A 16,880-nucleotide genomic window follows, 5' to 3' on the forward strand; every position below is an offset into this window, starting at 1 on the left:
TTTTTTTTAGCTTGGGCAAAACAGTGTATTTTTCCCTAATCTAATCCTTGGAAATGTCTGAACCAATTTTTGCTGAAATTTTCCAAAAAAATTCAGCCTAAGGTAGACACCAGCATGGGAAGTTTCAGCCTGAACAGGTAAAGTTAATCAAAATTATAAGCAACTCAAAATAGGATCTTATAATGGTAAGTGTTGGGTAGCCATAAGTATAGGCAGTGCTAACAGCTTCATCTATAATATACTACTGATTGCTCCTCTTAGTTCTGTAGAGACACCATATCTAAGAGGGAGAGAGATGGATTCTATGCCCTTTTTTGTTCAACATCAACAGAATTGTATACTTAGTTCGAATTTGTCACTTTTGTTAAAACTCATTTAAGGCAATAGGATGGAATAGGTGTTACTGAGGGCCTAACTGGAAGATGGTGGGATTGCATAAGTGCCAATGAGGACATAATTTGTTCTACAGAACCTTAATTGTTGGTGAGGAAGATGTATAAGGAAAAAAAGAGATTAGCTTGACTACAGGGTCTCGAGCTGAGTTTTCAAGGCTTGCAGGTAGGGAAAAACAAAACACATATTCTGCTTGTAAATGGAGCATATTTGATCTGAAATCACAGACACTAAAAATGTGGGTGTCAGTTTTCAAGAGTCACTTTTCACAGTAGAAGTGCACTTTGTACCATTTTTGTGCCTATCCACTCACCCAGTAATGGCCCCTAAGCACGTCTTGTATCAGTCTTAGAAAGGTTTATATTGTTTACCAGATTCACAGCTGCAGTACAATAACAACTACTTGTCTTTACTTTTAAGACCCTCCTTTGACTATTCACCCTATTTATCATTTTTCATATTCTATCAGATGTATATTCCCATCTCCACTGTCAGTGATGCCAGACTTTATTGCCTAATTGTCTAATTTTCCACTAAGCACCTTCATGCTCTTCTGTCCCCCATTACACTTAGAAAGAGCACCCTGTAAAAATCTGCAAAACCACCACGTTGCTTCCTTCAAATTGCTTCCTAAAACTCACCTCCGCTTCAACACCTACAAAAAACTCAACAATGGTTAGCTGGTGTGCTCTGACTGCTGCTTATCACATTGATCATAATTGTCTCATTGTTACCTTTTATTCCTCTATTTGTTTGCTTTCTCCCCCTACTGTAGGATAATCCAATAGTTAAAGCATTGCTCTAGGACTCAGGAGATGTGGATTTAATTTTCTACTCTGCCACAGACTTCTTGTGTGACCTTGGGCAAGTCACTTAGCCTCTCTGTGCTTCAGTTCCTCTTCTATAAAATGGGGATAATGGCACTGCCCTACCTCACAAGGAAGTTGTGAGGTGGTCAGATACTACAGTGAGGAAGGCCAGATCTACTTAAGATAGATTTTGACCATCAGCTTTTCGGGGCAGAGATCACATTTTTGTTATGGAGCTGATGCCTTTAGACATTAGAGATTAATTAATCCTCACAACACTTCTGGGATATAGGTAGGTGAGTAAATATTATTGCCATTCTATAGGTGTAGTAACTAAGATACATATATGCTGCAGCTGGAGGTGTAATCTCCAGTTTGGGTATACAAAAACACACTAGCTATAATCCAGGTAGTGCATTAAAAACAGCAGCTTAGCCAAGGCTGCACAGCTGGTGGCATGGGGCAACCTTGTGAGTATACACAAAGGATCTTGGAGGAGATTATACTTGGGCAGCTAGCCCATGCTGCTGCTTGCGCCGCTGTGACTACATTGCTATTGATAGCCTGCTGGCTTGATCAAAGCTAGTGCATATACATCCACTTGAGCTGAAAACTGCACAGTGTAGATATACCCTGAGACAGAAAATTGAAGTGACTTGCCTACAATGTTGCAAATCAGTGGCAAACAGGGATTAACTGAACAAACATGATAAAATCCTAAAGGTATTATTTTAATAAATTATTTTGAATTATTGGTGATAATAGGAAATCCTGGAATCTTTACCTAATTTGTACTCAGACAAAACTCCTATTAAAGCCTATTAAACTCCCACTTTAATAGGAGTTTACTTGAGTAAAGAACTAAAAAAGACAGAAGGCCAAATTCTGCTCTGATTTAAACTGTTTTCAATCTGGAGCACACTGTGGAAGCCAACATTGTTGCTGTGGATTTACACTGTTGTAAGTGAAGCAAAATATGGTCCTTAGGCAGGACTTGGGATTTGTCCCAATGTTTAGACATACTGTGCACAAACTGAAATGTGCTATCACTCTTTCAAATGCCAGTCCTAAACTTTTAGTGCTTCCTGTGGCCTTGAATTAATATATGACCCGGCATTTTAAAAAATTACTTGTCTCTCTTATCTATTCTTTCCCAGAATGGCCTTTTCCACATTAGTACCCCAGTGCAAGCCCCTCAGAAGTTCAGTCCTGACAATATAAAGACGGATGCAATGCTATTCCCTGACTGAAGTGATATAAGGCCAACCAATTTCACCTATATGTGCAGTACACTTCCTGCAGAACTTCTGATTTTTTTCTCCTTCTTCTCTATTTTAGGACAATGGTGTGCAGTAAGACAGGCAGCAACCAGCAGAGTGTGAAAGCTATCGATGTTAACATTGAAAATGATCCCTCTCCAGGTGGCAGATACAATGCACTTTGTGTGAAAGATCAAGGTCAGCACTAATATGTCATTGAAACAATGTACTGTCACCAGTAAAAAGGACTTTTTTCTTAAATTTTCCTACTAGTGGGAGCAATGATGGGAAATTTTACAAAATAAATCCTTACAGTGTGTCTCCATTAAGTGAGGAATCTGTTGCAAGGACATGAGTTGCATGACATGATGGTCAAACTTATTCTTGCAGGAATTTAGCAGGTTCACACAGCAACAAAGCTTCTGACAGAAGCATTTTGGTGTTCACATAACACATCTTACAACCTGAGCTGGGCTAGTTCTTTCTGTCCAAAACTTTTTTCTGCCAAAAAAATTCAGATTCAGCAACACAAACACTTCGCAAAGTAGTTTGCTAAATTGTTCATGTCAAAAAACAAACAAAATCTCAAGAATCTGAACATTTATTTACATTTGCAAAATTAAATGTTTTGATTTTTTGGTTCCTTTAGAAATTGCCTTCCAACTTATTTTTAAAACACTCAAAATTGAAATTACACTTTTCTTTTCAGTATGAACAAAATACCTCCCCCACTTTTTTCTTCTTACTTTTTGATTTACTGAAAATTTCAAAACATTTTTTCTGTTTGACCCAAAATGATTTCCCCCCCACACACACACATTTTTTTGGAATTACCCATGAACAAGGGCTGGCTCCAGGCACTAGCATTCCAAGCAGGTGCTTGGGGCGGTAGTGCAGCAATTCGGCGGCAGCTTCTCCTCTTTGCCGGCTGTGGTGGCAAATCGGTGGCAACTTCTTCCTTTTGCCATCCGCGGCGGCAGTTTTTTTCAGTGCTTGGGGTGGCAAAAACTGTAGAGCCGGCCTTGCCATGAACCAAAACAAATAATTATTCACACAGCTCTACTTACAAGCATGGTTGTACCAATACGTTCTGGGATTCCTGAAGTACTAGTAGTGCTCAGCTGTGTTGTTGGCAGCAGAGGTTTTTGGATAATTTCCCAACACAAAACATTGCATTGTTGGTTGGAGTTAGTCTAGGAAGAAATCATCCAATACTACACAGCTAACGACCTCATCTCAGGTATAGCAACAAACCAGTACAACTAATATTTGTGAAACACTTATGATGGCTATTATGTGTTGGCATGAGGTGCTGCACGCATGTTATGATTACAAGGTATGCCAGTCAGTTGGTATAGACCAGGCCTGCTTTGGGGACTCTGGATGTCATGGTTCATGCTGAATGTGAAACTAAAGTACTGTGCTAGAGGTTAACCTCAGTTGTAGATACTCAGATCCCAGGGCCCACCAGTAAAGATGTATTATGAGAAAAATATTTTTATTGATAGTAAACTTATCATACTTTCAAAAACCAGTTTCCAGAATGGAAATTCAGTCTAATTCAGCAGTACACGGAACTGGATAAACTCAGGAATTCAAATTCTGTGCAGTTGGGAGTCACACTGGCCCTTACAGCTACTGGAAGACTTTGGAAGCTAGGGAGTCAATATTCTGAACTCAGCATGTGGAATTAAATCTAAAATCTGTGTTCCTCATTCAGACAAAAAACTGAGGGACAAATTGTGCTCTCAGATACACCCTGTACATCCAAACTCCATGGATATTAGTGGATTTTCTCTACACATATGCTTGTGTAACAGAATAATTTGGACCAGAGAATTCTTATGTAAAATATAGACTGTACAGTTGAGATGATGGAATAGTGGGGATGACCTGTTAAGCCCACAATGAGGTTTTGTGTGCCACTTCAAAGAAGGACAGAGCTAGGCAGATGGCATTGACTGACACAGTACTTGAAAAACAGTAAACTCACACAGCACTTAGGGTGTTTTAACAAATCTTTAGTAGGGCTATTGATTAATCGCAGTTAACTCACACAATTAACTCAAAAAATTAATTGCGATTAATCGCACTGTTAAACAATAGAATACCAATTGAAATTTATTAAATATTTTGGATGTTTTTCTACATTTTCAAATATATTGATTTCTATTACAACACAGAATGCAAAGTGTACAGTGCTCACTTTATATTATTTTTATTACAAATATTTGCACTGTAAAAATGATAAACAAAAGAAATAGTATTTTTCAATTCACCTCATACAAATACCGTAGTGCAATCTCTATCGTGAAAGCGCAATTTACAAATGTAGATTTTTTTTGTTACATAACTGCACTCAAAACCAAAATAATGTAAAACTTTAGCGGCCACAAGTCCACTCAATCCTAGTTCTTGTTCAGCCAATCGCTAAGACAAACAAGTTTGTTTACATTTATGGGAGATAATGCTGCCTGCTTCTTATTTACAATGTCACCTGAAAGTGAGAACAGGCATTCGTATGGGACTTTTGTAGCTGGCGTTGCAAAGTATTTATGTGCCAGATATGCTAAACATTCATATGCCCCTTCCTGCATCAGCCACCATTCCAGAGGACATGCTTCCATGCTGATGATGCTCATTAAAAAAATAATGCGTTCATTAAATGTGTGACTGAACTCCTTGTGGGAGAATTGTATGTCTCCTGTTCTGTCTTACACACATTTCATGTTATAGCAATCTTGGATGATGACGCAGCACATGTTCGTTTTAAGAACGCTTTCACAGCAGATTTGACAAAATGCAAAGAAGGTACCAATGTGAGATTTCTAAATATAACTACAGCACTTGACCCAAGGTTGGACTTCAGTACAAAATCTGAGAGGGATGAGTGTGGAGCATGGTTTCAGAAGTCTTAAAAGAGCAACACTCCGATGCGGAAACTACAGAACCCGGACCACCAAAAAAGAAAATCAGCTTCCAGCTGGTGGCATCTGACTCAGATGATGAAAATGAACAGGCATCAGTCCGCTCCGCTTTGGATCGTTATTGACCAGAACCCATCATCAGCATGGACACGTCCTCTGAAATGGTGGTTGAAGCATGAAGGGACATATGAATCTTTCACGCATCTGGCACGTAAATATCTTGCTATGCCGGCTACAACAGTGCCATGTAAACTCCTGTTCTCACTTCCAAGTTACATTGTAAACAAGAACCAGGCAGCATTATCTCCTGCAAATTGTAACCAACTTTTTGTACATAATTCTACACTTGTAAGTTCAACTTTCATGCTAAAGAGATTGTACTACAGTACTCGTATTAGGTGAATTGAAATATACTATTTCTTTTGGTTTTTACAGTGCAAATATTTGTAATAAAAATAAATATAAAGTGAGCACTTTACTCTTTGTATTCTGTGTTGTAATTGAAATCAATATATTTGAAAATGTAGAAAACATCTAAAAATATTTAAATAAATGGTATTCTATTATTTTTTTAATTGCTTGACAGCCCTAATCTTTAATCAAGCCTGTGAATATAATGACATGACAATATCATGCTGAAGTGACAAAAGGTGTGCAGCATATCTGATCTATTGTTAGACAATAATATATTGCAACATTTGACTTGAAAAGGGTCCAGTTTTCTATCTATTCAATAACTTCTGCAAAGATCATTGTGTACTTCATCACTTTGACCATGTCAATCCTGTCTTTGAATCCTTCCACTGGCTCCCCCTTCTCAATGGCACCAAACACAAACTACATGTCTTCACTTTCAAGGCTCTTCACAGCCTATCCCCAACCTTTCCTATGATTTGTCATGGATTATCACAATGTCAACTTTCACCTGCCGCTCATTGATGCCATTTTCCTCACCCAATTGTTGCATTTTGAAACAAGCACCTTTCTCCCATGCTGCCTGTCACACGAGAGAAGCTCTCATAAATATCCACCCAACCATCTCATCTTCCTTCTTCAAATCCCTCCTTAAAACTCTCCCTTGCTGTGTGGCCTATAAAAACTGGGCAATGGTTAAGTAGTTGGGGTACTGATACCACTGCCTGTCATGCTGGCCAATACTGTCTTATTGTTTCATTGTGCTCTGCCTGCCTGTCTCCACCCGTTGTCCCTTGTCTATAGTAAGGTCTGTGGGGCAGGGAGGGACTCTGTTTTGTGTTTGAAGAGTGCCTAGCCTAATGGGGTCCTGGCCTGTGACTGGGGCTCCTAGGCCCTACTGCAATACAAATACATCATAAAAACGATTTTTCAAAACATGGAAGAAATTGTTTTAGGACACTGTGGAATTGCACAATGAAAACTGAGGGAAATGAAATATTTATACAGAAGAGACCATTTCTGAGCAGCTCATTTGTGCGGGGCAGGGAGGCTCCTGATGAGAGAAAGGAGGACTATAACAACACACTCATCTAACAGTGTTTAATTCAACAATATTTCCAGATGACCACAAGGTGCCCTCATGCTTGAATATTCAACAGATATTGGATAAACAGTTTATGTTTTAACAAGCACTCTTAAGTAAAGGTTGGCTGGCCTGAGACCTAAGCCTCTTCATGACAAATTGTTCCACTTGGCTGGTTGCCTGTGAAGTTCTTTTCAAAAAGTTGAAGCCTTTTCACACACAATACCCTTTGTGAAGTATATTAATTAGCATAAAACAGGGCTGCTCACTATATTTCTGCATAACAGCTGTATGGAGCCAATCACTGTTTCAGTCTGTTGCTAATTGTCTGAAATGTAATATCAACATTCTAATGCTTATATGATTTTTACCTCTTTTTGAAAAAATGATTTTAATATATGTTTGCTATGGGAGAGTTACAAAAAAATACTAAAAGACAAATCCTGATCCTATTAAAATAGGGTAAAAGCCCACTGGCTTCAATGGCTTTAATAATTTAGCTCTAACCTGTGGAGCCCTCTTTTTAATCTCCTATCCTGAATATACTGGATGCACAGAGTTGCCCAGAGCTGGGTTTAGTGTTCGTATAGTTTTTCGTGGATTGACGCCCATCAATCCTCATCCCTGTGCTATTTCATGTTTTATCTAACCCTAGGCCCAAACGTATATACTCCGATTCTTTTCTCACTTATGCTAGTGTAACTCAGAAGTAACTCCACTGAATTCACTGGAGTTAGAATGGTGTATAACTGGTGTAAAATGGGAGAAGAATGATGCCTGTAGGATATGGGACCTGAGTACTCACTGACATCAATGAAAGTTGAGCACCTTCTGTCCTCCCAGGAGGCGCTCAGCACTTTGCAGGACTGGACACCTACAATGTAAGATGGGACTGTATCTTTTATTTGCATATAAAGCATTATGCACATCTGTGACATTGTATAAATAATAATGATAGTAGTATTAAGTAACTGAATTATTGCTAAAAGAATATCCTAGATTTCAGAAGCAGCAGTTTCACCCCAGGAGAGTAAAAACACTATATTTATTAATTATTATTATTATTATCATTATTATTAAGCTCCTACAAATATGCTAGGTACCTCACAGTAACAACTACAGACATGGCCCAAGACCAACCTGTTTTGCAGTTTTGTCAAAAAGACTAACTACAGGTCTAAATGTTTCAATTATTTTACTTTTCACTGAAACCTATTAACTAAGGTTTTGTCTACCCTAACACTTTTGTCGGTCAGAGATGTGAAAAAAACCACATCACTGACTGACAAAAGTTTCACCAACAAAAGCACTGGTGTGGATAGCACTATGCCAGTGGGAGACACTTTCCTGCAGACATAGCTACCCCCACTCACTGGAGGTGGTTTAATTATGCTGGTGGGAGAGCTTTCTCTCACTGGCATAGAGCAGCTATATGGGAGACCTTACATCGGTGCAGCTGCATCAGTACAACTGTGCCGCTCTAAGGTCTGTAGTATAGACATAGCCTCACTTGTTAGAGAAATATCATCATCACCTTTAATCAACAGGATTTTAATAGTGTTGAGGCAATATAATCATTAATGTTAAATGAATAAATCTGGCAGACTTTTAAGCAGAGTTCAACCTTTATGGATTAAAATAAAATCTTTAAAAATAAGGCATTTTCCAACCCTTAATGCTATATAAAGCGCATTTGAGAGAGTCACAACAGATTCCAGTGTAAACCATTCCAAAATTTCCCTGATCCTGCATTCACTTATACATGTGCTTAACTTTAAGCACGTGACTAAGTTCAGTAGGACTGCTCACATGCATGAAGTTTGGCCCATGTATAAGTATGTATTTGCAGGATTGAGGCCTACGGACCATAATGCTCCATTCCTCGCACACTCAACGCTCATTAATGAACTCAGTAACAGTGTTCTCTAAAATTGAAGAGGAGTTTTGAGTGTAGAAGGAATGCAGAATCAATTACTAAAATTTTCTGAATCAGCACCTTTCCCTCTGCACTTCTAGAATTCAGATCTATTAAATTGCATAAAGTCAGGTGGCAGTCTTTGACACTGAAGGTTATGTTTTACCAGTGAGAGATGTAGCTGAAATATTTTAAGAATGCTGTTTTCACAGCAAAGTGAGGTATATCTCATCATTGTGGCATTTGCTGTCAAAAAGACCCCTGTATGGAATGAAAAAGACAAACGTAATAGTTTGAGGTTTACTGCAGCTCTGAACACAAAATATATTTATGTGTATCTGCAGACAGCCCCAAAAGTAAATTTTAAATAAGTACAAAAAATAGGTGTTAATGCAAGAAAAAATAATATATTGTAATGGCTAGAATGGGAAAGAAAAGAAAAGCCAAGAAGAAACAGAAGAGGAAAAAATTACCACCCTCATTGTGTTATATTTCTTTATATGTACTTAGGGTCTTGTCTATACTGGCAAGTTTCTGCGCAGTGAAGCAGCTTTCTGTGGTGTAACTCCTGAGGTGCACACACTACCAAGCCACTTAGTGCGCAGAAACTGTGCAGTTGCAGCGCTGTAAAAAAACCACCCCGATGAGAGGCGTACGGCTTTCTGCGCCGGGCCTTCAGCGCCATGGTGCCAGTGTAGACACCCTGGTCGATTACAGCGCTGCGATTGGCCTCCAGGAGGTGTCCCACAATGCCTGTTCTCACCTCTCTGGTCATCAGTTTGAACTCTATTGCTCTGCCCTCAGGTAACCAACCATGAACCCCACCCCTTAGATTCCTTGGGAATTTTGAAAGTCCCCTTCCTGTTTGCTCGGTGATGCATGCAGCGGTCTCAGCGCATCGTTCCAGGTGGCCATGCCTGCTCCACGCACCAGGCGATCCCCCGCTTGGAGTAATGCCGAGCTGCTGGACCTCATCAGCATTTGGGGAGAGGAGGCTGTCCAGTCCCAGCTGCACTCCAGCCATAGGAATTATGATAGCTATGGACAGATTTCACGATGCATGACAGAAAGGGGCCATGACCGGGACACACTGCAGTCCAGGGTCAAAGTGAAGGAGCTGTGGAATGCCTACCACAAGGTGTGGTAGGCAAATGGCCATCCAGTGCTGAGCCCACAAGCTGCTGGTTCTACTAAGAGCTGGACACAATACTCGGTGGCAACCCACCTCCACTGCAAAGGCCACTGGATACTTCAGTGGCTCACGGGCCAGTCAAGGGTTGACTGAGCCAGGAGGAGGAAATCTTGGACGAGGATGTGGAGGGGGACCCAGAGTCAGAGGACGACTCAGAGGTCAGAGATGCATGCAGCCAGGAGCTCTTCTCTACCCTGGAGGAGGTTAGCCAGTCACAGCAGTTGGAGCTTGGTGAAGCGCAAACAGGAGAGGAGGCCCCTGGTAAGTGGCTTTGATTTTAGGAATCGTTGAAGCAAGTTGTTGGGGGCAGGAGGGTTGCAGAAAGCAGGCTTGTGTCTGTATGATGCGCAAACCACCACATGCCTAGTTGGAGTGGCGGAACAGGGTGTTGATTGACTCCCTCACTTCACGCGAATCTGCCTCAGCGATCTCCAGGAAACTCTCACGGAGATACTGGGCAATCCACTGCCATAGGTTCTTTGGCAGAGCTGCTTTATTTCTTACCCCATTAACTTTCCTGCACCACTCTGCAATCACTGGGGGAGGACCATTGCTGCACACAGGCGAGCCGCATAAGGGCCAGGGCGGAAGCTGCAGTCCTGGAGAAGACCCTCCCTTGATTCCCTTCTCACCCTCAGCAGCAAGATATCTTCCATAATGAACACAGCCTGTGGAAAATGTGGGGACAGGAATGATTATAAGGCCCCACCCTACAGTGCTGGCTCTCCCCAAGAGCCATGTGCCCATGTGTACAGTTCGGTCCTGGAACTCTGAGTTTCCCTGCCTCTGCAGTTACTCACCATTTTCGGGGTCTTGTGGCTCATGTGTGCTTGCCTGGGTCAGCCAGTTAGTGACAAGTATGTAAATAGTGGCTGTGTTTTAAATCACTGAATCAGCAGTCTGCTTCTGTAAAATGTTGCATTTTGGCTTCACAGAGAGGACCTTGGGAGCCCAGCCTCCCATTTTGTTATCGCTGGCTGAATGGCTGCGTAGAATTAGAAAGCGGCCACAAAAAACTAAAGAGGACTTTCTGCGTGATGTCATGCTGCATTCTGTGGCCGAAAAACAAGAATCAAAGGAGTGGCGGGACAGCGAGAAGAGGGACCGAAAGGAGAATGCGGCGCGCCAGAATGAAGCCATGGAGCGGCTCTTAAACATTATGGAGCCCCAAGCGGACACACTCCAGGCACTACTAGCACTGCAAACCAAGCAGCTCCGCACCCACTCTCCCCTGCAGCCACCGTTGCAAAACTCTTTCCCATGCGCCCCCCAGACACCGCCAATACACTCTTATCAACCTCCTGGCTCCAGTCTGTACCCGCTGCATTCCACTCCTCCCCCATCACAGTCCAGCCCTGTGGACTCCCAGTACCTACTGCACTCAACACTCGTCCCTGTGCAGTTTAGCCCTGCTGAAGTACAGTACCTGCTGCACTCCAAAGGACAAGATTGAATATGATACCTGGACATACATAAATCTTTAACCGTCCCGGGACTCCACCTCTGCCTGGGACCCTCCCTTCCCCCATTCCCCATAGTGCTGATGTGTTTTTTTATTTGTCTCTGTCCTCCGGTTGTTGTTTTTTAATAAAAGAATTGTTTTGGTTTGAAAGCAACCTTTATTCCATTAATTGAAAGCAAACAGAGACCTGCAAAGCAACAGGCAATTTTCTTACACCTTCATAGGGCATCATCTTCACCAATCACAGTCACCTCCTAGCATTACAAGTACTGCGCTCCCGAGCATAGCAACAAATATTAGTGGCTTTCAGCTTCAGATTGCTGCCTCAAGGCATCCCTGATCCTTATGGCCCCATGCCGCGCCCCTCTAATAGCCCTGGTCTCTGGCTGTTCAAATTCAGCCTCCAGGCACTGAGCCTCAGCAGTACAGCCCTGAGTGAAGCTTTCAGCCTTCCCTTCACAAATATTATGGAGTGTACAGCATGCGGCTATAGGCAAAGGAATATTATCATTGGCCAGGTCCAGCCTCCCATATAGGCAGTGCCAGTGGCCCTTTAAATGGCCAAACGCACACTCAACAGTCATTCTGCACTTGCTCAGCCTGTTGTTGAACTGCTCCTTGCTGCTGTCAAGGTTCCCCATGTATGGCTTCATAAGCCACGGCATTAAGGGGTAGGCAAGGTCTCCCAGGATCACAATGGGCATTTCAACTTCCCCTACAGTAATCTTCTGGTCCGGGAAGAAGGTCCCTGCTTGCAGCTTCTTGAACAGGCCAGTGTTCCGAAAGATGCGTTTGTCATGCACCTTTCCAGACCAGCCTGCGTTAACGTCCATGAAACGCCCACGGTGATCCACAAGCACCTGGAGAACCATACAGAAATACCCCTTCCGATTAATGTGCTAGGTGGTCTGGTGCCAGAATTGGAATATGCATGCCATCTATCGCCCCTCCTCAGTTAGGGAAGCCCATTTGTGCAAAGCCATCCACAATGTCATGCACATTATCCAGAGTCATGTTCTTTTGGAGCAGGATGTGATTAATGTTCCTGAACACTTCCATCAACATGAGTCCAACGGTCGACTTTCCCACTCCGAACTGGTTAGTGACTGATCAATAGCAGTCTGGAGTAGCCAGCTTCCACATTGTAATCGCCACGCGCTTCTCCAACGTCAGGGCAGCTCTCATTCTCGTGTCCTTCCACCGCAGGGCTGGGGCAGGCTCATCACACAGTCCCATGAATGTGGCTTTCCTCATCCAAAAGTTCTGCATCCACTGCTCATCATCCCAGACATGCATGATGATATGATCCCACCACTCAGTGCTTGGTTCCCAAGCAGAAAAGCAGCGTTCCACTGTGGTCAGCACCTCCGTGAATGCCACAAGCAATCTCGTGCTGTAGCTACTACATGTGGCGAGATGAATGTCAAACTCCTCTCTTGCCTTTGTAGTTTGAGGAATAGCTCCACTGTCACTCGTGATGTGTTAGTGAGAGCGAGCAGCATGTTGGTCAACAGTGCGGGATCCATTTCTGCAGACCAAAGAGGCAGAGTGCACAGTATACAAAACATTGAAAGATGGCGCCAAATGTGGACGGAAGCACAGGGATCGCTTGGATGCGAAGCAATGTATCACAGGGCATTGGGAAAGGACCCAGGATGCACGCAACCCCCTCCGCCTTCCCACAGCTCTTAGCGGCAGAAGAGGAAGAGATGCTCTGTGGGATAGCTGCCCAGAGTGCACTGCTCCGAATACCGCTGCAAGTGGTACAAGTGTGAACACACTATTGCGCAGGCAGCTGACAGTGTGAAAACACAACAGCGGTTTCCCTTCAGCACTCTCTGAGAGGTGATGTAACTGCCAGCGATGTAACTCTGCCAGTGAGTTACATACCCTTAGAGTACTATTCAGGGTGCTTAGTTTAGTAAGGGTATCTGAATTACATTATTTACATCACTGCAGGTTGCTGGTATTTTTAAAGCTTCAAGGGTCAAATCAAGCTCACACCTCAGTCACTGTTTCATGCTGTCTGCAGACTCAGGATGGCAGCTCATTGATTTATATTCAATTCACATTTGAAAGGTTATCTTCTCAACACTTAGGGATAGAAACTTCTTTATTTTTTTTTAAAAAAGAGATTACATTCTGCGGGTTCCAGATATGCCATGTGATCCTCATGCAGGCCAGATCTGGCCCAGAGGCTGTATGTTAACACAATCTGTTTTAAGCCATTCCACAGCAAAGTTCACAAGAATACACATAAATACAGAAGAAATAAATAAAACAGGAATAATCATCATAGGGTTCTGCTATCAAGCGGACTTTTCCCCAGGGAAACATAACATGAATTTTCAATATCATATTTAAATAACAGTTTTGGTTCACTCTAACTTTCCTGTGTAATTAAAAAACAACAAACAACAACAACAATAGAAAGACACCACCACCTCCACTACCTCCTATCAATAGTTCCTGAGCTTTACTGGTTCCTTCCTTGTTTGAATCATTGATTTTATAAGCAATGAGTGAGATCTCTGTAGTGTTCCACTGCAGACATGCAAATCAAATTTTGTTAGGCATAACCTCTGACTCCAAATATTCATCAAAAGTTGATGGATTATGTAGTTATTTCAATTTGTTTTTTCTTCTGCAATAAAGGGAAAATGAAGTTTTGGTTGGAATTTTCTAAGGCAAACATTTTAAAGTTTACTTTAAAAGAGTAAACTGTAGATTGCTGTGTGTTCATGCTATTTCATTTTATTTTCTATGCTTTACCGTGAATATGGAGGTTTTTAAATTTCTGTAGTTTTCTTTTCCAAAGCTTTGCATTTAGCTGCCAGTGAATTTCTAGCTACCTGGTGATATCATTTAAACTAATAAATGAAGTTATTTTTACCAGCCATTCTCTGATGAAAGAGGTATTGGCATCCCAACAGCAGTAGCTTACAAGGAACACTTATATTGGTTGTGTTTCGGTTCTTTGCATTTCATTTTATCTCAGTGTTTATCTGGAAAAAGGAAAATTCTCCATTCTTAAGTATCTCCAAGATCAAGAAGGAAAGTAAAGCAGCCACCCTCATCTTTCAAAGAGATTTGGCATCAAGAGTGAGCTCTTCTAAACTCTTAATGATAGGACAACTCATCACAAACCCCAGAGAGCTCTCTGGGAAAATTCTCCTGGCTGACCTTCAAAGAAACCAGAAGACAGATGTTTCATGGTAGCCTCCAGAATCTGGGAATCAGTGAAACATATGGAATGGTAACTGGAAAGATTACTAATCCTCCCAAAAGGAGATTTACTTGTACGAGGAAACTGAGGTTTGTGTCTTTATTGAGTTATTTGTTTGTTTATTTCAGATTGTTCTTTATTTGCATATTTAAGTTTAGTCAAGATGTCTCAGAAAACCTTTACAGATTCAACAGTTGCATCTAATTTAAGTCAAGAAAGTTTCTTCACTCGAAACTTGGGATTTCTTTTACCCTATAGAGACTTACATGAATGCTACTGAAAAATCACCTGCCACTAACCTCTTCCCAGGAATGGTTTGGGGTTAACTTTCTTCAGATTGTCATTACTCCTGAGGTGCAAGTCAAGACTGAGTATGCAGTCTGAAGAAATTCAGGTCTCTTAAACCTCTTTGTAAAGACAAGGCTACTGAATCTATTGCGTTCTGTAACCAGAGCTATCACTGGCCTTAACTGATTTGTTGGTGCCAAACAAACACTCTTAGGGTATGTCTACACTACGAAATTAGGTCGAATTTATAGAAGTCGTTTTTTTAGAAATCGGTTTTATATATTCGAGTGTGTGTGTCCCCACAGAAAATGCTCTAAGTGCATTAAGTGAATTAACTTGGCGGAGCGCTTCCACAGTACTGAGGCTAGAGTCAACTTCCGGAGTGTTGCACTGTGGGTAGCTATCCCACAGTTCCCGCAGTCTCCGCTGCCCATTGGAATTCTGGGTTGAGATCCCAATCCCTGGTGGGGCTAAAACATTGCCGCGGATGGGTCTGGGTACATATCCTCAGGCCCCTGTTCCCTCCCTCCCTCCGTGAAAGCAAGGGCAGACATTCGTTTCGCGGCTTTTTTCCTGAGTTACCTGTGCAGACGCCATACCACGGCAAGCATGGAGCCCGCTCAGGTAACCGTCACCATATGTCTCCTGGGTGCTGGCAGACGCGGTACTGCATTGCTACACAGTAGCAGCAACCCATTGCCTTGTGGCAGCAGACGGTACAATAGGACTGGTAGCCATCATCGTCATGTCCGAGTTGCTCCTGGCCGTGTCAGCCGGGAGCGCCTGGACAGACATGGGCGCAGGGACTAAATTTGGAGTGACTTGATCAAGTCATTCTCTTTAGTCCTGCAGTCAGTCCTATTGAACCATCTTATGGTGAGCAGGCAGGTGATATGGATTGCTAGCAGTCGTATTGTACCATCTTCTGCCAGGCAGGCAAGAGATGAGGATGGGTAGCAGTCGTATTGTACCATCTTCTGCTGAGCAGCCCTGAGATGTGGATGGCATGCAGTCCTTCTGCACCATCTGCTGCCAGCCAAAGATGTAAAAGATAGATGGAGTGTATGAAAACAAGAAATAGACCAGATTTGTTTTGTACTCATTTGCTTCCTCCCCCTCCCCCGTCTAGGGGACTCATTCCTCTAGGTCACACTGCAGTCACTCACAGGGAAGATGCAGCGAGGTAAATCTAGCCATGTATCAATCAGAGGCCAGACTAACCTCCTTGTTCCAATAAGAACAATAACTTAGGTGCACCATTTCTTATTGGAAGCCTCCGTGAAGTCCTGCCTGAAATACTCCTTGATGTAAAGCCACCCCCTTTGTTGATTTTATCTCCCTGAAGCCAACCCTGTAAGCTGTGTCGTCAGTCGCCCCTCCCTCCGTCAGAGCAACGGCAGACAATCGTTCCGCGCCTTTTTTCTGAGCGGACGCCATACCAAGGCAAGCATGGAGGCCGCTCAGCTCACTTTGGCAATTAGGAGCACATTAAACACCACATGCATTATCCAGCAGTATATGCAGCGCTAAAACCTGGCAGAGTGATACCGGGCGAGTAGGCGACGTCAGTGCGGTCGCGTGAGTGATCAGGACATGGACACAAATTTCTCTGAAAGCATGGGCCCTGCCAATGCATGCATCATGGTGCTAATGAGGCAGGTTCATGCTGTGGAACGTCGATTCTGGGCTCGGGAAACAAACACAGACTGGTGGGACCGCATAGTGTTGCAAGTCTGGGACGATTCCCAGTGGCTGTGAAACTTTCGCATGCGTAAGGGCACTTTCATGGAACTTTCTGACTTGCTTTCCCCTGCCCCGAAGCGCATGAATACCAAGATGAGAGCAGCCCTCACAGTTGAGAAGCGAGTGGCGATAGACCTGTGGAAGCTTGCGACGCCAGACAGCTACCGG

The 16,880-nt window shown here is 42.7% G+C and overlaps 1 protein-coding gene across 1 annotated transcript in view; it reads left to right on the forward strand.

Annotated features, from left to right (window-relative positions):
• Nucleotides 1-16,880, forward strand: part of SUSD5 (sushi domain containing 5) — a 77,300-nt gene that overhangs the window by 24,520 nt on the left and 35,900 nt on the right. Inside the window, exon 3 of the mRNA XM_048838959.2 lies at nucleotides 2,541-2,659. Within this exon, the coding sequence (XP_048694916.1) occupies nucleotides 2,541-2,659 (119 nt within the window). The remainder of the gene's footprint in view (nucleotides 1-2,540; nucleotides 2,660-16,880) is intronic.

The sequence above is a fragment of the Caretta caretta genome, chromosome 2 (genome assembly GCF_965140235.1).
Source record: "Caretta caretta isolate rCarCar2 chromosome 2, rCarCar1.hap1, whole genome shotgun sequence".
Classification (NCBI taxonomy): domain Eukaryota; kingdom Metazoa; phylum Chordata; order Testudines; family Cheloniidae; genus Caretta; species Caretta caretta.